Source organism: Pectinophora gossypiella, chromosome Z, assembly GCF_024362695.1.
Source record: "Pectinophora gossypiella chromosome Z, ilPecGoss1.1, whole genome shotgun sequence".
Lineage (NCBI taxonomy): Eukaryota > Metazoa > Arthropoda > Insecta > Lepidoptera > Gelechiidae > Pectinophora > Pectinophora gossypiella.
This window is the reverse complement of record NC_065433.1, coordinates 17230522-17252633: the sequence shown is the minus strand read 5'-3', so window position 1 is coordinate 17252633 and position 22112 is coordinate 17230522. Positions and strand designations below refer to the sequence as shown.

At 34.8% G+C, this 22112-nt stretch overlaps 2 protein-coding genes across 4 annotated transcripts in view; both read right to left on the bottom strand.

Annotated features, from left to right (window-relative positions):
- Positions 1 to 6890, bottom strand: part of LOC126380451 (protein cycle) — a 52567-nt gene extending 45677 nt beyond the window's left edge. For both annotated transcript variants that reach the window (XM_050029876.1, XM_050029878.1), the window contains exon 1: positions 6588 to 6890. The gene's annotated coding sequence lies outside the window, so the exon portion shown is untranslated. The remainder of the gene's footprint in view (positions 1 to 6587) is intronic.
- Positions 6891 to 9770: 2880 nt separating this feature from the next.
- On the bottom strand, positions 9771 to 21792 carry LOC126380455 (G-protein-signaling modulator 2). 2 transcript variants are annotated; one of them, XM_050029881.1, is made up of 10 exons: positions 21564 to 21792; positions 20129 to 20358; positions 19779 to 20057; positions 19004 to 19243; positions 17205 to 17469; positions 16449 to 16640; positions 15576 to 15817; positions 14723 to 14915; positions 14166 to 14306; positions 9771 to 13736 (listed from the first exon to the last, which is right to left on the bottom strand). In XM_050029881.1, the coding sequence occupies exons 1-10, from the start codon at positions 21606 to 21608 to the stop codon at positions 13683 to 13685; spliced, it is 1881 nt and encodes a 626-aa protein (XP_049885838.1). In that variant the 5' UTR covers positions 21609 to 21792; the 3' UTR covers positions 9771 to 13682. The 2 variants fall into 2 exon arrangements, with proteins under 2 accessions (XP_049885838.1, XP_049885839.1); XM_050029882.1 differs by lacking the exon at positions 21564 to 21792 and adding an exon at positions 21335 to 21479.
- Positions 21793 to 22112: the final 320 nt, after the last annotated feature.

The window sequence follows — 22112 nt, the reverse complement described above, 5'->3', positions numbered from 1 at the left end:
ATTCACGAGTTTATGCAGTGGCGTTATACGTATGCAGTCAAAATGCCTTTGATTCAGCGTCTCTCGCATTCAAGGGAGGTAGTTTTCACGATACCCGCGGTCCGCGGTAGACAAAACTGTGGAAACAGTTTCCAGTCAGCAGCTAGCTGGCTGGGTTTCTTAAAATATTTATTTTTGAAAAACAAATTAAAGTTTACGTGCAGTTTAGCAGGTCAGAATGTAAAGGAAACATGACCAATATACCTAAATAATATTTGGTCAGCTCACAGAACGCACACGAACGTGATTTAGATAAGTAGTTTCATAAACAAAGCAAAAAAAGAGACTAAGAAAAATAATCCATTATTAAAATGCCTATAAATAGACACAGTTACGAATATGAAACCCGTTTAGACCTCGCTGTGTTTTATATTCATGCTATTTTCACATGCTCATTCCAAAATAATCCTACTAACGTTAGATAAGAGAGAGAACCTACCATAAGTTTCTTGACGTTAATATTTTAAATAGATCATTCTAGATGTATTTTAAACGTCTATTTTAAATGACGCCAACTATTATTTATAATGTGGTGACAAAAAAATATTTGCTTCTAGGCGACGACATGTGACGTCCTCTTTACAGGCGCAGGCACATACTAAACAGTATTTGACCGCTTTTGTGATTAATATGATGATACAATAGTATTGTATTCGCATCGCGCCTATCATTTCAATATACCAAGCACTGTCGCGCTGTAGTTAGCTAAACTATCGATTTCCTGTCTCTGACAGAGTTCGAGAGTGTAAACAAATAGAGGCTACCTTATTGAGCATATCGGTATTGATAAAAGGAATTCTTCTTGCGAAAAGGATCAAACTTTTTTAATATTATACGTATGTTAAATATTATCTACATTTTGGCTGCAGCAACAATTTTAATAAAATAAAACAAATATTATTTCTTTTAATAATAAGACAACAATCACAGCGTCATACAGCTGGTGAGAATTTCAAAATATATTAAAATTGTACCTGTATCTATTTGAATAATAAACGTAATCCTCTGTGATCTAGTGGTTATAGCGTTTGGCTGTCTATCTGAGGGTGTTGGATATGATTACTGGTGGAAACATGTCAAATAGTGACAGAGATATTTCCTAGTTTAGTTCTGAATTTGAATTACCTGCTCGTCTTAAAGTACAATGATTCCGTGCTTCGGAAGGCTCCTTATCAGCCTCAAGTTAGATTAGGACATGATTGATACCTTGCCCTGATGTCTTCTCAAATAAAATGATTAAGCTTATAATTAGCTATCGAAAAAGGATAGAACATATGATTTGCTTATTTTGGTTTCAGTTAAATTTTTATAGAGTTATATAACGGGCATTGTACATGATTACGTCGTATGAACTTGAATCTAATAGAATTTAATCAATATTTTTATAATAATCTGTTTGCGCGTCAAGGTATTTTTGTCACTGTTGCAAACATTATCAATCTACATAAGTAGTATAAAAGAAAGTTTGTCCTAGGTATGTTCGGGCATGGAGTAACTAATAATTCGCACTAACCTGGACTAATCGGGGGTTGGAGTAGCTCACTCACACAAACCCCGGACACTTCGTACAAACAACCTCGTTTTACACAGACACTAATACACATACACGCAACTGTGTGTGTGACGTCTGAGGGCTGCCAATTACAATACCTAATTTAACCGTCATTACTTACTTAGGTAGGTAATGATTTTGATGAGTAGTACTACTCACCAAAAAAGCTTTTGTAATCATGAGTTAATTTATTTATTTATTTTCCACACAAATCACAAACAAAAAACTTTGAACACTGAAAGTTCACGATACCTATAAATAGGCTTTAATTTTTGACTTAAAAATTCACTGAACTAATACAATACAAATATACTTTATTGCACCAAAATAAAAAGAAAAAAATACAAAAAGACTCTTAACTAAGTACATGGCAAATGGCGGCCTTATCGCTTAAAGCGATTTCTTCCAGACAACCATGAGGTGAGGAAAATGTAAAAAATTAAATTGAATTAATTGCATTCACATTATTTTTACATTAATCACTTAGCCTAGGTTTAATATTATTGCAAATTATTAGCATGCTTTTGATAAACATCATGAAAAAATAATATTTATAGGAGGCACGCAGGCGCGTCGACGCGGGCAACTACTTTGGGATCAAATATTCGAATAAGGCGAAAGAACCTCGGCATCCAATGTCAAAAATTCGAACATAGAAACTAAACAGATAAAAAATAAAAACAACGGTCCGCGCGCAGCGTATTCGATTCAAGACTAAAGTATGTCCGACGGAAGAGCTAAACCTAACTCAGACGCTGGTGGAGAAAGGAGAGTTGCCGTTCTATACGTAGTATCATTCCTTATTCTATGCTCTGGGTGATGGTAATCGAGCGACACATTTACCAGTGGTAGGCTGCTGGTTACCAAGCCTTGTCGCCAAGCGACGAAACTCATGAGACTATTAGGGGAGAGAGGTCCGGGCAGTTATAGGTACTATGCATGTGTGCCCTGGTGTACAGTCATGAGTAATATCATGTACCCACTTTAGAACCCTGTCGCACTATCATATTTGACATTTAATGAGACTTTTCAAAAATGATAATGTGACATGGTATCAAAGTGTATACATACTAGACCTGGACCGATTGCTTAGTACCTTGCCCCACTACTTTCTCCCTGCCTATTCACTGTTCAAAACTAGGTAAGCGTGTACCACCTTAGGTCACGTCACTTACCATCAGGTATAATTGTAGGCAAACGCACAACATTTTGAATAAAAAAAATTTGGGAACCACTGAAAGGATTTTGCATGAGTACATTTTACATAACAATTTATTACTAACGTTAAGAGTGTAAAACTTGTACCAAGATGAAGCCGGGTCGAGTCGCTAGTAAGTAATAAACAACGCCCTTTTCTCTTGAAGCGAATTTAAGTTCATCAAATGAACCAAGTTTTACGACCAACACCACTTCACCAGTGGTAATACTTTAGGGTTCTCTATTTTTACTCATAAAATTTTATGTAATAATTTACCATGGCATAATGTTACTTGTCCTATTATTAGTTAAGCATAGTATTAATTTGTCATAACTTTTTAAGCATAATTTTGAAACTCATAACTACTATAAGCATAATAATTAATGACAATAATGGTGTATAAGCATAATTATTATAAGCATAAAAACTATACTCCGAATAAGAAAAGTTTTGGCACAACTTTGAACATTTCCGAAACTTACTTTTTCCTTGGCTGCATTTGGTTCATGATTGTGACATTTTATATTTTTTGACTCTATTTCATGCTGTTGGTCATCATTCAGTAAACTTTTCGTATGTAAGATAAAATTGCCGGCGGCGAAGGGGTGGCCCGAGGGCTACCCCCGCCGCACCCTAACCTACTGTTATGCCTTGTAAAAATTATGACAAAACACTATTACTCTATAAAAGAATTATGGATACCTATTTATATGCGAATCAAATTTATACCAACAAATATTAGTCCTAAAATAAGTTATACCTAACAAACCAGTATTCCTAGATGTTATTATGGGAAAGTACTATTATGCTAGAAAACGTTATGCAAAAAGGATTATGATAATTAAAATTATGACAAAACCATTTATGCATTTTAAGAGAATCCCATACTTTAGTAGGTACGTATTTCATTCTACCTTATATTTATACCTTTTGAATGTATGGCAAATGAGTATATACCAAATGACTTTCTGCTAAATGTAGCTTATGCTTATCGTTGTTAGACATCATTTTATTATGACTTTAAAAAATATGTATTTATGGGTAGGTAGAATGGAGAGGAATTTAAAAAGAAAATGTCAAAATGACACAGCACAGTTTTCAACTATGCAATTGAACATGTTCTACACCTAAAAGTAGAAGTATCCCGTATTGGATCCGTATCAATAAAAAAAAGTTGTATTATATACGATAATGTTTTTAATTGTATTGCATAACGCGTAAATTGTAAGGTAAGGCAGACTTGGGGGTTAACCAAGTTACAAATGATTACAAAAACCGGGCAAGTGCGAGTCAGACTGGCTCACTTAGGGTTCCGTGCCCATAAAAGCTCAGTACTGCACTACCCTAAACAACCAGCCGAGTATCTAGGAGGAAATTCTACTTACGGAACCCAAGACGAGTAAATGATTGTGATTGATGACGGTAATCATGTAGCACCAACGCAGAGAATTCACTAACACAAAAAAACATGAACGCAAACTCGATAACAGAGTCCCTTTGACAAGCTGCCGGCTCCATCTTGACCCTGAATATCATGTAGCACAAGAGTACTTGCTAAGGCATATCAAACGAGCCCAAACTCGATAATATTGCGTGATTTTATAGAGTTATTTTGCTCACTTTATTTTGCTTTGTTTTATACTTTTATAACAGAATTCCTTTGACTATCGGCTCTATCTTCAGACCCTGGATAACATGTAGCACCATTGTCATCACCACAAACGAATGTCGTATTAAAGAAAAACTATCCTCGCATAAAGATAACCTTGCTGCAAGTTTTATTCTAATTAGATCCATGTGGCACTGCTGACCCTTGGGCTTGAGTTTATGTATTAATATATATATATATTAATATCACGCAAATCGCTAATCCTGGACCTCGATGAAATTAGAAAACATTGAAACATTGAAATGATTAGCGATTTGCGTCAGTAGCGAAACCAAATTATTTTTCGATAAATTCTATGGTACGTAAAATCTATGCTAGGTAGCTACGTCGTTTTATTTTCCTGTAAAAAAAATAGATACTGGGGTCAGCAGCGCCATCTCTGGAACAATAGCGGAACTAAAAGTTATTTTCGATTATTTCTACGAAACTATATTACCTAAAGACACCGTTTTGTTTTGCTGTAAACTTTACTAACTTTCTATCACCTAATTTCAGATTTTTCCATCATAGCATAAAATCTACGCGGATTAAAAGAAAACGAAAAAACATTTTAGAATGTGAAAACAAAGACATTTCACGTGATTCTGTATTTGATCCAAATTATGATCCTCTTTCAGCCCACTTCCAACCCCTTTTACAAAAAGTAGGTACATCGCTTTAGGTTTCCTGTAATATTTGCCTGATACTCTATCACATGTTAAAATTTCAAACGTTTCCATTCTTTAACTTCAGATTTTGAGGGCATTTTGACTGGACAGACATGCTCCCACCTTAAGGTTCCTTTTCACCATTCTGTTCATACTGTCAATCCCATATTTTTTATCGGTGACACTGTCGGTTAAGGTTCTCATGCTGGTGGACAGAATACACATCTCAAATAGATGATGAGTACTTCATGGAAAAAAATCATGCTAAGTATTGAAAAAGTGCATGACAGCTTTAAATAGTCTGTATTCTATTCATGGTAATGTATAAATTACATACAATTCATATTTGAATATTATTATTTCATGTTTGTATAACAGATTAATACAAAACTAGAAATCCAAAATCTGATTAAGCTGGGTGTTACAGGAGAAATTAAAAGTTATTGGGCGAAAACGAAGCATACCACCTACTTTAAAAAGTAAGCAAGGAAACGAAAAACTGCCTAAAGGGCACTGTAAAGAGGCCCAAAATAAAATGTCTATTCCATGGGTTTAGTAAATTGAATAGTTTGTAACAATAAATCACAAGATTGATATCTGTTTTTATTCAAACAAGAGTGTCCATTATTGGAAAAAAGACAAATAAATACAGTGATCACTCAAGAAGTTATGATTTTGTAGGTACCTTGATTAAAATCAATTATTCAAAATATTGTGTATATCTATGGATACAGTTAAAACTATTAATTTAATAAGTATCTAGGCAGCCAGAACTAGATTAGACAAAAGTGGGGTGCAGAAAGTAGCAAACACAATTAATCTTTAAAAAAATACAAACTAGGTCACTGTTTTCAAGTTCTACAATTTGACAGAACACTACCACAAATTTCATCTCAGTTAGTTATTAAATAATATTAGGCAAAGGGAAATAAATTAAAAAAAAACAGTATGATATAAAACATTAACTGCATTATTAACATATGTCAACATTTAAAAAAATAAATAAACAGGTCTTCACATTACAGTAATATAAAACTGTAATTTCCACCATTATCAAAAAAACAATAATGTGCTTAATTAATATATAATACCTACATATGAAAAGTTGCAAGTTAATAGTTTGGCACGTGAATAATTTGTATAGTGAAAATATGCCTCACCAAATTATGCTATTTCATTTCACTTTTATAGTTTATATTAATATGAACTTTGATTTTGCCATGTGAATTAGTCGGGAAATTAAATTATGTCAAAAATTGTTTTTGCAAGTGAAACTTTGCCAGATACTTTTCTGTGAAAAGCTATGGAACTGAAAGACTTGTATAGTAAATAAGACAGTAAAAAATAATTAATAGGTACTTTAGCTATAAGTTCTCTCAAACAAACCCCTCATCAGCTATGTATGATACTTTTAATATTAGGGAACCAATTGGTAATGTGGCATGAGAATATATAAGTAATACAATTAAAATAGGTACTCACTGTTCGCACTTGGAGGTACTAGGCTTGTTACGAAAATTGTCCATTCCGCTGTATAAAGCATGGAAACTTCAAGAAATATAAGTGTACGCAGGTTCCTTGCTACGCGTTTCGTGGTTTTACCACAAAGTTTTCTGAGTGTAAAACACGTCACCCATAAAATTCGATAAACAAGGTTGAATTGTAATTGTTAAATAGCGAAATATTATAACTAAAACTGGTTTTATATAACAAAAAAACCTGGGAAAAACAGACTACGACAACTTTACGAATGTCAAACTATTGGTCAAACTATCATTAAATAAATAACTACTAAACGTCAACGTCAAACCAATTAAAAAAAAAACAAGTTTTTTTTACACAATTAAATGATTAACTATTACTTTAGAGTAGGATAAACCAATATAAAAATAGGACTAAAAAAATAAAGTGACTTCAAAATCTGTTAAATAAAAAGTAGGAGATAATAATCATTATGTTGAAGACAATGTTAGAATCTAAATTCTGAAGTCGACTCAACCAGCAACATAACCAGAGCTGCAATCAATTTTAAAAAAGCAACTAGCTAAATAAAGTTACACCTGCAAACACATCCACCGTGGTTATTTATAAGTTATAGTTAAGGGACGTTATGGATATGAAATTTTGGATACGGATATAAGAATGATTATTATACCGGATACGGTTACGGATACGGATAATAAATTATTTCGGATTGTCCGTTAGTTTCGAATAATTTCAGTGACGGATATTATTCTTTTAAGGAATTTCTAAAGTAAAATACAATTAGGTAGGTACCTAATAAAGAGGTTTTATTAGGTAGTACATGTCATGCAGTTCGGCCTAGAATTTTGCTAGAATTCGACGCACAGTTTCGACGTTTTTCTATATGAGGGACTTTCCAATCGGCGTTCCCCAAAAATACGTTAGAAGGCGTTGTTAAGTTTTTCTTTCGTTTAAACTTCTAATTTCATGGATAACAGCATTATCTTTGTTTTTGGGTATAAATGATGACCCTTCTTATTACACCAAGGTACAATTACAACTTCCACTCATTATTATTCTGTTCAAAATAAAGAGATGCAATATAAGAACATCTTCTATACAAAATGTGATACAAATATCAAATCAAGTCAAGCAGGAATTATTTTTATAGGTATATGCTTCTGCCATTACATTACATTTATAAATAATTATGTACCTACTTACCCCAGCGATGAGAAAATAGGTAATTATCATGTTAAAAGTGAACAATGCCATCGTGTGTTTGGGGAACGTCGATTGGAAAGTTCCGTATAAGATAGGTAGAGTGTATTCTCGTCCATAGTAAATTTAGCAAGTAATTAACAATTATGAATTTGATCATTAAAGTTCACCTTTTATCATATCAATACTATTCCTTATTTTATGACCATGGTTAACATTTATATTACGGCGTAACATAACTCGCGATCCAATCCCAATACGCAATGTATTAATAATTTCCACGTCTTGTTGGGATGGTCAGATATAAATTCTTTGCGTGGACACTGTCCATATGTTTCGCTTCTAATGAGATATCTGCAGTGCTCTCATCGTACAATATATGTGAATCAGCTTCGTCAGCATATTGGTATTTTTATTTCGACGAACCAATCGCCGTTCCACGGTCTACCTCGCTACAGGTCTCGGTTCAGGCTCGCTACTTACCTATACCTACCGACTAGGTATCTTGCGTTCTTCATTGTATAGATTATTGAGATATAATGTACATGTCGGTATAGTATAGAATTATAGATACGTACCTACTTGCTCTATCACACTTTGAGAAAAGTCATTTGAAAAAGAGTGTTTTTGATTCATGCATGTTCCCACATAAACAAATAAATTACTTTTATCAGCTACGTGTATTTTTACTTATAGTCTACAATGGTTATCAGACACGCATGTTACACGTAACTCCACGCAGTAATGCAGTGCGATTTTGTAGATAAACGATTGTGTTAGAGTTTGGACGTATTATTAACAAGTAAAATCGGATGATAAAGTACTGTAAAATTCCACAGGATTTGACATAAACACAAAACAATAAAACTATATAATCTATACTAATATATTGTAAACTGTTGTCTGTCCGTTCGTTATCTTTTCACTGAACCGATTGAGATGTGATAGTAGTAGTTTTATATGCGGATGAGACGTACATTATGTAAAAAGGACGATTCGAAGTGTAACTATACCTACTGAATAAGGAGGCCGTCCATTAATCATGCGAGCCTCGAGAGGGGGGCGGGAGTTGTGCATGAAAAAATCACGAAATATCATAAGGGGGGAGGGGGGTGTAGTAATATATCACGAGTATTTATTTTTTCGGCAAACGCGCGATACTGAACCGAAAAGCGGCGGCGTTCAACTATTCTCAGTAGTTCCTTTAGCAGTTCCTCTGAAGGAACTACTGAGCATTTTTTGTCCTTGTAGTTCCCTCAAAGGAACTACTGAGACTACCAAGTTCCTTTATTTCTGTATCAAGTGTCAGGAAAGAGATTATATGCGGTTTATGCACACAAACTCATAGAAAGGTTATCATCTTTTGCTTGTCATGAGCTGTCATTGCAATTAAAATCTGATCTTGCCTGATGTATATAATTTATCTATGGTTGCAGTTGCAGTTGGCAGGAACTGCTAAAGTGACTACTGAAAAACAGAGGCAATACGGGTCGACTTACTACTAAGAGCAGATAGTCGACTTGAGAACAAGGAACTCCAAGGACAAAAAATGCTCAGTAGTTCCTTTTTTTCGTTGGTTAAAAAAAACGTTACCTACTTTATGGTTTGGTAGTCTCAGTAGTTCCTTTAGCTCCTTTGAAGGAACTACAAGGACAAAAAATGCTCAGTAGTTCCTTCAGAGGAACTGCTAAAGGAACTACTGAGAATAGTTGGCGGCGTTTCGTGCAATTATTTTGGTAGGTACTAAAAATACACGTGATATAGGATGGGGGGGGGTAGTCTTGGACCTCACCTTGTATGACCAAGTGGGGGGGGGGGGGGTAAAATAAAAAAAACATCACATGATTAATGGACGGCCCCAAGGATATTTTTCAATTTAAATGGGTAGGAAAGGAATATTTTGAAATGCACACGCAGACGGAGTCGCGGGCAGTAAGCTAGTCATTATACGTATACACATACATAAATAAAACTACTTGGTATATTCGAATTAGTAATTTGGCATTTATTATTGGCCTGGAATAACAATTATTACATACATAGTTTAAATGTTATTATTATTACAATACATTGAAACATAATTTTGGCCATTTCATTTTTCATTACTCTACTTGGTGTAGCATTTATTACGACGTCCACATAGTAAAAATAAATTATCATATCCTGAGTGTTTTATAAATGGATGGAATGTTAATTTGATAATTGAGACACAGATTTACAACATCTTTGATTAGATTTTATTTATAATCACCATAATATTACTTACCGAAAGAAATTTCATACTTCATTACATTAGTCGTCATCTCACCATCATTATAATATATCTAGTAGGCTTTTCAAGACACATTTTAATGCTTTTAAATGACTGCGAATATGGTACAATTTTATAAATTATACGAATGCTCACTATTGGTAAATCTTATCATATAAATGAATCCGTTTTTATGCCCCGGTGTCTAATGCCCCCGATTCTTCAAGCATTTTTTTAGTGTACAGGTTCTGTAGAGAACATTTTCGAACAAAAACCAAACGGGCGAAGATGCTATTATGGTAGGTACTGACAGGTATAGTTACTGTTTAGATAGGTATAGAATCGGAAGATAGTTCAGACGCGGTTTAGAGTGAAAAAATGACACTGCTGCACAGCACACGTTGGCCAAAACCATATGAAACAGTAATCAGTTCTTAGGGTCAAATTAAAGAAAGCATGAACGTAATTAGATGGAATTCCAACTCAACAGATAAAGTTTTTGTGTCAACCAATATTGTAAATTCATAGAAAATAAGTTTTCAATTTGTGTGTACGTAAAAAGAATCGGGTGCATTCAACACAGCGACACCGGGATAACTAGTTAATGACATGTATTATAAACAATGAGAGACTTTCCAACCGGCGTTCCCAAAAACACGACAGATGGCGTTGTTAAGATTTTTCTTCGTTTAAACTTCTAATTTCATCTTTTATCTTTGATTTCGGGTGTAAATGATGACTTTTTATTACACCAAGGTACAATTACAACTTTCACCCATTATTATTTTGATCAAAATAAAGAGAAACAATATAGCAACTTCATTCTATGCATAATGTGATACAAATATCAAGCAGGAATTAGTTTTATATATGCTTCTCATTTTTTAATAACTATGTACCCCAGCCATGAGTAAATAGGTAATTATAATGAAAATGAACAACGCCATTTATCGTGTGTTTGGGGAATGTCGAATTGGAAACTCCCTCATTACGTATTATTCAAACATCCTGCATAGCAATCATTGCGAAATGTTTATATTTTTTTAGGTACCTAAAAAGAAAATACTAAAACGTAACGAGAAGACAGCCATATAAATAGGAAACGACGTAAGTTTTGTTTATGTGAAAGGGCAAGAATCACCCTGAGTAGCAAAAATAATTTAAACTGTACAAAACCATAGTCATTCTGTCTGAAATTGACAATAATGTGTTATCAACAAATTAAACACATTCGGTGTTATGAGGGGAAAAAAGTTATACGGAACCCTCTGCACGTCGGGTGGTTCTTTCATACTTTAACACCTAGAATATTTACCTACTTTAGGCTTTTTTACTATTCAAGATGTTTGTACAATATGCTTTTTATAAAGACATGTGGCTTAAACGCGAATGATCCCATACATAGAAATGAACATATTACACACCACATCTGATAGCGACATAATCTGTAATACCATGTAAGTAGGTATATAAATCTACACCCTGTGCCCTAATCTGATGCTTAAAAGAATTTTGAAATGTTGCCTCTACACCATTCAACAAGATAACACATTTTTATTCGTCACTTTCTTTTTAACAGTATTTATAAAAAAGCGAAATTTATAAAAATATATATTTATCAAAAACAAAATTACAACATATCACTATACTGATTAAAGAATATAGAAAATAAGAGACAGGGTATAGATTAGGTAAATCTTGTACGCTATAACCGATCCTCAATGATTACGTATCCAATGAATGCGAATGTCTCTATATAAACCTTCTGATTCTTAGTTTGGGATTCTTCTCAACAAATAGTCAATATATTTTTACATTTACTATGCGCAGAGCGATGAGACTAATACTATAAATATAACAAAGGGACTGAGTAACAAAACAAAGTATTTTGTGCCCTAAATCGAATCAAACATCTATCATCGCAGTGCGCCTAAGTTTTAATCTTTAATCAATTCCTTCGCAATCACAACTTCGTAAATGTCAACTTACGTTCCAAATCAAAAGAAATATATAAAGTTATAAAAATTATGTTGTGATGAAAACTATCGTGTTCGTTTTTCTATGAAGTCATTCAAACTTTTCTCTACCTCGAACGTAAACAGAAACAGTAATTTAATTATTACACCCATATTAATGTGCTATTAAATATACAACACGAGCTTATAAACTGATAAATTAGAAAAATATTGCTAAAACGAAAACAATACGCGTAAACCGGATTAAAATCTTAAAATAATTTCGATTTACTAATCCACTAAAACTTAATTATTACTTTAATGATTCCAGTTATCTAGACATTGAAATAAAATAGTATTCTTTTTTATTTTGAAATAAAACATCGTCTTTAATTACGCTGTGGTGACACACATTATAATAAGACAATGGTGCCGATTTTGGCGGGAAAACTTCAACCTGTGTGCCGTTCTTCCAATACGGAAGAGAGAGCTAGTTTAGTACTATTAAACTAAAAAAATAAGTTGCTGATTGCTAAAATCGGCACTATTTTTTACCTTATCCTAACCTATACAATAGATAATCGAGTAATTAAAAAGTTGTAATCTAGGCATCATCTGGAACCATCTACGTCAGTGATTTATAATTCTAAACAATTTTATTCATAAAGATCAGTAAAAAATAAAGTAGACCATCCCTTTATAAACTTAATATATAGTACCATTAATTTTATAATTACACATAGCCATTACAAATTCATTTGAGTATATCGATTACACATTGACTCCAGAATTACGATATTGTTATTCGCCATTATCGTAAATAATAAAATTAATAACTAAAGTGCAATAGAGAATATATTTGAGAAACCATCATTAGCAATCCAAAATTCCTAAATAAACAGTGTAGTACTGTAGATATCTAATAAAAACTTTAACTTATTATATTTATTATATAGCAGTCGGAAAATACTTAAAAGATATAAAATGTCTTAGAAATATCATAATTGTAAAAATATTTCAATTATAAAACATGTGTCAAAAATGAAGTGTCCATCTTTTGTACTTGTTATGAATGTAGAACAGACGATAACAGTTTTATATCGAAAAGAAGTTTAGTGTAAATGTTGAAAATGAACAAGACAGTCAGTCAGACAATAACGTATATAAAATATTTTTCAAAAACATTTGCTTTTGCTTGTTGTTCAATATGTTTTCAGCCGGTTTTTTTGGGTTACATACATACATGTCACAAATAAAGAAATCATTTGGAATAAATATCTAGCACACAGCATACAATTACATACTCTTGGATTTGGTTAATTCTGTAGGTAACACGGAGGCGACTGGGCGCTATATAGTTATTAGATATTTTTATTTAGGTTTCAGTATTCTTGTGAACGAAACTTACGTGTCTAAATATATTGTTCAAAAGACATTTAATGTTAATAACTATAAAGTTCTACGGTGCAACGTTAGTTGATAATTAAAAAATGATGTACGCAGTTATTTTGCCGGACTCAGTGTTACGTTCCTAACGAAAGATTATAGTGCATTAATAATGTTCTTACCACAAAAAATAACAGCACCTAAATGGTTCCCGCGCCAAAACATTGTGTTCTGTGGCAAGACAACATTACATTTTCGTGACCACATAGCTAGAACAATTATTATACAAATATTCTTTGTCTATTTTTTGGGGTTTGATCCGCCTTTATTTTGACGATTTTCCTGTAGTGGAATCTGAAAACAGATAAAAGGATTTTTCGAGAATTTGATGTTAAATAAGAGTAAAAACATCAATAACAAAATAAGAGTTATCTATCACAACTATCAGTTGGTGTCTTTTCAATGGCATTAACTCCATTTTTAGCCAGAGACGCCAATAAACGCAAAGGGGGATAATGTCAAGTTTATGTCTTCATCTCTAACTCCGGCGGCCAGTCCAATTATCTAACAGAATTGACTGTCAACCTGATTAGGGGTGTTCTGGTTTTACAAACTGAAGACATCCGGATTTCCTTTTGTATTAAAACCCATTCGTCAACGTTCATGTCGTGGCCAACCAAACGAAGCTTCAGACTTTAAGGAATGCTTCCCTTGAAGACAAGATTTTGAGCACATTCCTACTACCTAAGTCGTTGAAGTATGTAAAATAAAAATATTTATTACCGTAGCTCGCTGGTCCTCCATGCGACCAGCTTGTGCCCTCATTAGGAGCGCAAAGAAGTCATCGTCTGGGACTGTCTTGGCACGTTGTTCCTCCGGCTTAGGACGAGGCAACTCCGACCGCTGATCTTCCAGGCGAGAACCCTACAACATTATATCTATGTTAGCTACTTGGAAAAAATTATATCTGTCTATTAAATCATATTTAATTTGCTGCAATGGGTGGCACCAATAAAGTAAAATTTTGACATTACATGGACAATCAATCATACAGCGATCGCCCAAAACAGCACAGAATGTATAATTCAATTACATATAAATACTGTGGCGATGAAAAAAGCTTTTCAAACATAATGGAATGCTACAATATAGATATAAGACCCAGGATGTATGTCTTGTTTGCTCCCAGTCCATCGTACAAGTATTTTTTTTATATTTAATACCTGTCTAAAAATAGCACAAATGGTAATAAATGATGTATAATAAGGCCGCCTGCTCTTTCTTTCTCTTTGATTATGTATTTCTGTTTTCCTCTGTGTGTAATAAATAGTTATAGTTACCTGAACACGAGCGATCATGTCGAGGAAGTCGTCCTCGGGCTTGGCGCTGGTGGTCTGCTGGGGGCGCAGTCCTGGGAGCGATGCGCCCTTACTCTCTTTCGTCAGCTTCTTGGCTGGCTGCAGCTCCGCACGCTGCGAGTCCATGCGGTCAGACTGCAGGTCCGTTATCATATCCAACATCGCGTCCGTCGGCCTACCACAAACACCATACATTTAAGACTTATTCTTAAAGAAAGTATAATAAACTACAAATTACAAATACATACTCTAACACCTGAGGTTCATCTTGCACTGAGTTCATTTTACTCTTGTTGCTAATTACGTTCACGTTACTTTTTTTTATAATTAGTCAAAAATTTTCCAAATATTTGACTGTCAAATGTTAGATTCCAGGTGACAATGAGTGGTTTTAAGTTAACAAACAAACACGGTCGCGTATTTACACAAAATGTTATCGACACAATACCACGTTAACCTTGTATGTCTGAACAACTGTGTCGTATTGTGTTAATAAATGGAAAACAAGTTCATCTCACTCAATGTGTCGAGGTGATAGCTAGATAATTCCACGCGATAAGCGCGAGACTGACATCACAGTGATAACGTCAATCTACCGGGCTAGAATTTGAAATTTTCAGTCATAAAATCCTTGAATGACTGACGTCAACACTTTACTTTGTAAAACCAAAAACCAAGAGCGCAGTTATACGTACTATAATATTCCCTTTACTTCTATCGCACCATGGGCAATCTGCGAAACGTCCCTACGTCGGTTAGTGAATTCCATCACTATTATCAATCATTGTCATTGACATTAAAGAAAATAAGACTTATCTATGAAACATGTACAAACCCGGCAGTTTTATTTCCACTGCTAGCGGATCGTTGGAGCTTGTTGGTGCTAGATTTAGGTTTAGGTCTGTTCTCCTTGTTCGCGTTAAGCGTAGCTCGCTGTTCGTCCATGCGCTCTGATTGGCATCTGCTCAAAAGGTCGAAGAATGTCTCCACCGGATTTTCTTCAGACTCTGCCCTTACTACTTCCATTTTCTTCTGTGTTTCCTGTTCACCTTCCTTCTTCTTAGCATCTGGGGTTATCTGAGATCAAAATAAAATTTGCTGCTAAATGTTGTTACGACAAACTTTTGTACCCACAAAATCTCACGATATAAACATGCAGCCACTGTTGATACAAAATCCTAAAATGGATATGATGAACCTTACGGATACAAGAGATCAGCCGATCGCTCATTACCATTTTGTAAAATTATATATTTTACTTTGGACCACTCAAATACATATTTCGATAGGATGTATAGGCCTCCATTTCCTTAGTACTGGGTATATAAGAAGAATATGAAGTATATATTTTTGATGTTCCATACTCACACTGCTACTGATACTTAGTAAGTCACACGGGCAATTCTTTATCAATGAGAGCTGTATCTTTGCACGCTAAGCGTTAAAGGGCGTGCAGGCGATCTTGTCGATCAAACTGCTTAAAGATCTTTACATAACATAAGTTCACGACTATGTTCCCAATTGGGCTACTCAGACGTAAATCCATGGCATGATGAACTGTACCGACGTTTCACCGAGTTTCTGTTAGAGCAATGTGATAGATCTTTATTTCCAACAAATTGTTGGAAATGCATTCATTTCATATTATTTTAGAGTATGTTTCATACTGGCCTAGAGGCGGTTTACAGGTATGTATGTATGAGCAAACCTGTATTAACGAGAGCTGTTCCATGCTCTGTCTCCTGACACGCAGTGCGTTGAAGGGTGTGCAGGGAGTCTTGTCGTTCTCTGCGTCGAGGGAGGGCGTAGGCGGTGAGTCGGTCTCGGCTGGCCAGCCCAGCACCTTGCGCAGGTCGCTTATGTTCAGCTGAGCTGTCGCCATGCCCAATACATCACCCAACTGTAATATTATATTTTATTAGCTGTACACATAATCATGCAGTTCTTTCAGACGTTAGCGGAGACTCGTGTTGCTTTATCCACGACACATACATATTCGTGGTTGTTAAAAATATGTAACCAATCATTTTCAGCCACCGTCATCATCTGTCATTCTCCATTATCATTCATCATCCTCCGTCCGTCATCATTCATCCTCCAGAATTTTATAATAATAGGTAGAGTTGTAAACGATATGATTCAGGCTATTCCGGAGCATGTAGCTAGAAACCGATTGAGAATTCTCAAAATTCAAAAACGAACAAAGTTGTACAATATTTTATGACCTTTAATTTAGTGGAATATTTTTTTTTCTAGAACACAGTTTTTGAGATATTAGCGAAAAAAATAAAAAATGGTAACTTTATCCTACACTCATTGATACAATAAACATTTAGAAAATTGTGACACTGTTTGTAGTTCTATAACTTGTTGAAGCAAAGAAACTGCCTACTTTCTAGGAGTCTAGCTAGTGGATTGATTGTACTGTAAGCTAAGAATAAAAACACTTTGTGTAAATACTCACTTCTTTGGAAATATTGTAATGCTCATTAGCGTAGTACAGAGCTTTCTCATGATTGCCGAGAGCTGCATGCGCATTGCCTAGCGACCAGCAGGCTCTGCCTTCTCCGACACGGTCCTGAAGCTTGCGAGCGGCCGCCAGGTGGCGCGCGTGATACTCCTCGGCGATGCGGTACTCCCGCAGCAATGTGTACGTGTTCCCGAGAGAGTAACAGGCCTGGGCTTCCACTGCCGCGTCGCCCAGCTCTTCGGCGAGCGCCAAAGTACGCCTGAGGCAAATAAATGCAAAGAAATATTAGGTATTGTTATCAGTCATCGCCAAAACTCACGCTTGTAGAATTATATTATATAACAAATATTTCGGATGTACCATGATATGATGAGTATCTGACGGGTTGGTAACCTGTCACTACACAGTTAACGTAACTTAGCGCCCCCCAAATGGGTAGGCGGAGGTGTATATTAGTGTTACCGCTCGATAGCGCCCTATCGATAGTTTTCGATCTAATTAATCGATAGTATCGACTCTATCGATAGTATCGACTCTATCGATAGTATCGATTGCTACTTTTTAGGGATACTATTGATGAGTAACAATACTATCGTTGCTTAGTGGGTATATACATACCCACTCCTCGCCAGCTATGTTTAATTTAGTGCCATTAACCATGTGATATAAATTATATATCTATAATCCAAACATGAGTTCAAACTCATAAAGTCGAATAAACATATTCGAAAATTGCACTGTTAGTTTTATATAAATTAATGTTTTAGGATGCCAAAACACAGTTATTGCACCTTATCATCTGCTGACTTGTATGTTAATCACATTCGTGGATATATTTCGAACCATGACAATAATACCAGTTAGAAAAGATAACAATTTGATGACCGAAATCACATCTATATTGTATGTTATGCTTTTATTAGTATGTTTGTTCTATATGTAGTTGTTAAGGAGTGTGTACCTATTTAATGCATTGTACTTTACTACTAAAACTTTGAACTGCTTATTGTTAAAAAAATAATTTATCTACACATATGTTCGCCATGATTTTTATAATAATGCACAGCAATATTTAATGACATTAAACTAACATAAAATAAGTCATATTGTTAACAACAAAGGAATTTTATTTTTCGCAATATTATTCGAATAATGCAAATTAGTTATGAATACGTGACCAATCGCAAGAGCAATATTTAAACAGTAACAGCGGAATTTATTCGATGAAAAAGGAACACGATACAAAACTGAAGTAATATTAGTATGTTCTTTTTAAGTTGCAAAACTGGTAAAAACTGTATGTCGAATCGAGTCGAGGGTCGGGTCGAGAGTATCTTTTGTTTATACAAACAACTGTCGACGTCGAGAAATGCCAGTTCACTTCGGGCTAAAAATAGGGACGTGTGGCAATGCTGCTCGGTACGCCAGGCATCTTTTGAAAGAAAGTCGAAGTAATGTAAGGAGAAAGTTATATAAGCCTGAAGCCCGAATATCAGTTATAGGTCCTGTCCTGGAAGTAAGACTTAAGTAACTTTCTTTTATAGTCGCTTAGCAAAATCTCAAACACTGACTTCTTTTTCAGTCAGTTTAAGTCTATTCAATAAAATCAAAATGGGAAGTACACACGCGTATGAATTACATCTATAAACACATAACTACCAAGAAGGTTATTCAGTCAAATTACAACACATTGATGAAACATTTAAAACACATCTCCAGTTTTAAACATGTATACTGCCTCAGTATTTAGCCAGCCAAATAACTGTTAAGAAAATAAATATTCTACTTCTTACTTGTAATGTTCAGCAGCATTTTCAAACTGTCCGAGGAATATATGTGAGTTTCCAAGGTTACTGTTGGCTCGCCTCTCTGCTGCTTTATCACCAAACTCTTTGGCGATCTGCAGCCGTTCCGTGTGGTAACGAATAGCGCGCGCAAAATCCCCAAGAAGGTAGCAAGTGTTGCCCAGATTCCCGCAAGCCCGCCCCATCGCTTGTCGGTCACCAAGGCTTCTCATCAGCTCTAAGTTCTCCCTGAATCGGTGACAAAATTTATTAACATATACATGGTGGTCTAAAGATTAAAAATTATACAGAGGGGCTCATTGGCTATCAGAAACAGAGCGATTGTTTATGGTACAGGAAATATAAACTACTTTATACTTTTTTCAAGATTTTCTACCTTACTTCAGAAATCATTATTTTGTCTTACTTCATAATTATTCATAACAAACAAAGAATAAAACGCTGCTCCATTTAATAGGGTTTGGGAAACAAAAAAGAGATAGAAAATCTTTACCTAGTACAAAATGGGTGGCAAAGTTTTATTTTTGAAAGTCAAGCTTTGGACCACTATGGGCAAAGATAATATTCTCCAAAAGTTGATGATGATGTCCATATTCACACAAAACCCATCATGTTATTTTCCGATGTGGGTGGATGTGTTTTGTTGCCAACCATATTATATACACCCTAATTTTTAATAATTATATTTTCTTATTTTATATTGGTAAGGCAGATTAAAAATTATCACTATTTAAAACTTTATTATAATATAGAACATACTCACTCGTAATAAGCAATTGCTTGCATAAGGCAGTCTCTGACTTCCTGAGGAAAATGTCCCGGGTCATTTTGTCCAACCCGTCCCAGCTGTTTGCCTTGAGCATGGTACACATTCCCCAAGTTGTACAGAGCCCTGCCCTCACTCAGGCGATCACCTAGCTGACGAGAAATCTCCAAGTGCCTCTTGCAGCACTGGATCGCCTCAGCAAATTTTCCCATTACTTTCAATGTATTGCCCAAATTTCCGGAAGCTTTTGCTTCACCTAGTTTGTCATTCATTGTCCTGCAAATTTATGTTAGTTAATAAGTGTTTGTAAATACAAAGTAATTATTTTAAGTCAAGTTAATCCTCACCTTGCCAATGTCAAATCATGCTTATGGTATTGCATAGCTTTATTATAGTCCCCTAGGTAAAAATATGCATTTCCAAGCTGGCTGTAGATAGCCGAGAGTGTTCTCAGGTCATCAGTGCCAGCTTGGATGGCGGCCTGAAAGAATGCAACTCCTGCACGGCAGTCTCCTGCTTTGCAGAGCCGCTCCCCTTCCAAGGCAAGCTCCAGGCACATGGAGCCTCCATCACAACTCTGAAACAACACAACTTTTTCAACTTGATACTTTAACCAAACATAATGGTGAACCCTCAGAACAGAAAACAAAATATAAGATAAATGTAATGATTATTCAGTCAGTTATTATTTATTATTGTAGATGCACTTTTAACTCTAATGCCTATGTATTTTAGTCCGTAGGAGCCAGTGGATCAGCAGGGTAGCAGTAACCAGTGTGAGCTTCGCTGGTAAACCACATTGCATTACGCTAGAAAAACTTTTAAAGTGCAACTGAAATGCCTGTTTATTATGAAAGTACTCTTAGTCCTTTTTAACTCTTCGATAAATAAATGCATGAATTTGTGGAATGAGTTGACAAAATGAAGCAGTGTCATGATTCAAACTTATTTATAGTATATTTTACAGAATTATCAGTAACTTTTATTACAGAATTATCAGTAACTAATTACTAGCATCACCCAATTCTAACTTCAACTGTTTTGTAGAGAAATGCAACCACTGTGACTCGCTTACAAATGATTACAACTAGAGAAACCTGTAATGTAATGATAAACATTGTCAAACAAGTCTACTGCATACTTGTACTAGATTAGTAAATACTTAATGCCTCACAGTATTGAATACTACAGTCAGTCTTAAACATCAAGCACTGAATTGATTAAAGACAAGTGGCGACTGTATCTGTAGTATAGATTGTCAAGAATTTGTTGAAACTCAAACTCACTATAAATGTACTAATTATGAATGTTTATTTTTTATACATTAATTACAAGTACCTACTTATTTTCTGTTTACACACATATACATCTCTAAACTCTAACATATAAATATCATGATGTACGAATGAAATGAATGTTAAGAAAATTATTTAGGTGAGATACACAAATGAAGCCTAATTACAAATAGGTATGATAACAGACTAACATGTCACGCGTCAGTTTCTAATTTGCTAGATATCTGATAAATACGTTGTAAATCAGCACATACTTACTCGTCGGGGACGGTTTGGATCCGATCACTTGCGGATATGAGCACTAATAGGTCACAGTTTCCGTATTAGGCCCCCACGTAACAAAATGACTCATGAACCTCGCTTTATGTCGATAGGCAAGAAATTATAGCGAACATGACGCTAAGCGTACTTGGAATATATTTACTTACGTGTTATTTACTCGTCAACAATAAATAGTTAAAAAGTGTTTGCTATTATATCTCCATACCTGAGCATCGGTGGACAGGTTTTCTGCACTGGCACTCACAGACATTCTAATCTCAAAACAAAACTTGTATTGAACACAAAAGAACTAAAAGACTAATAAACAATCAGTTTATTTTCATAGTTGTTGTCTTTTCAAATAGATTACTTGATTCCAGCTGGGCGTGTACAACAAGCTTCGTTAAAAACTCGATTCTTCCAGCAGAGGATATATTATCCCTCTTTTCACTCTTTCTCACTTTACTGTTTACTAGGGATGCGCACTGTTCAGTTGATTCAAACACTTAATATAATTGAGTCACTCAATCAACTATTATGTCAATAAACGACTTTCCAGTTCCAGACAATTTTGCCTTCGTTTAACCTTTTGATTTCATGGATAACAGACATGTGCATATTTTATCTTTGTTTTTGAGTATAAATGATGACCGTTGTTATTACACCTTTTCTGATATATCGTTACTTTTCACTCTAAGTGTAAAACTAGAGAAGAAATAGTTTTTAAAACCGTTAAACTAAACTTTAAATGAAGGACTTTCCAGGCTACGTTCCC

Excerpts from the sequence above, each read along its gene's own strand:
- LOC126380455 (XM_050029881.1), bottom strand. The coding sequence starts at position 21,608 with ATGTCTGTGAGTGCCAGTGCAGAAAACCTGTCCACCGATGCTCAG. Across the intron at positions 20,058-20,128 it reads CATGATTTGACATTGGCAAG|GACAATGAATGACAAACTAG; the intron begins GTGAGGATTAAC and ends ATAAATTTGCAG. Across the intron at positions 15,818-16,448 it reads AACAGCTCTCGTTAATACAG|ATAACCCCAGATGCTAAGAA; the intron begins GTTTGCTCATAC and ends TTTTGATCTCAG.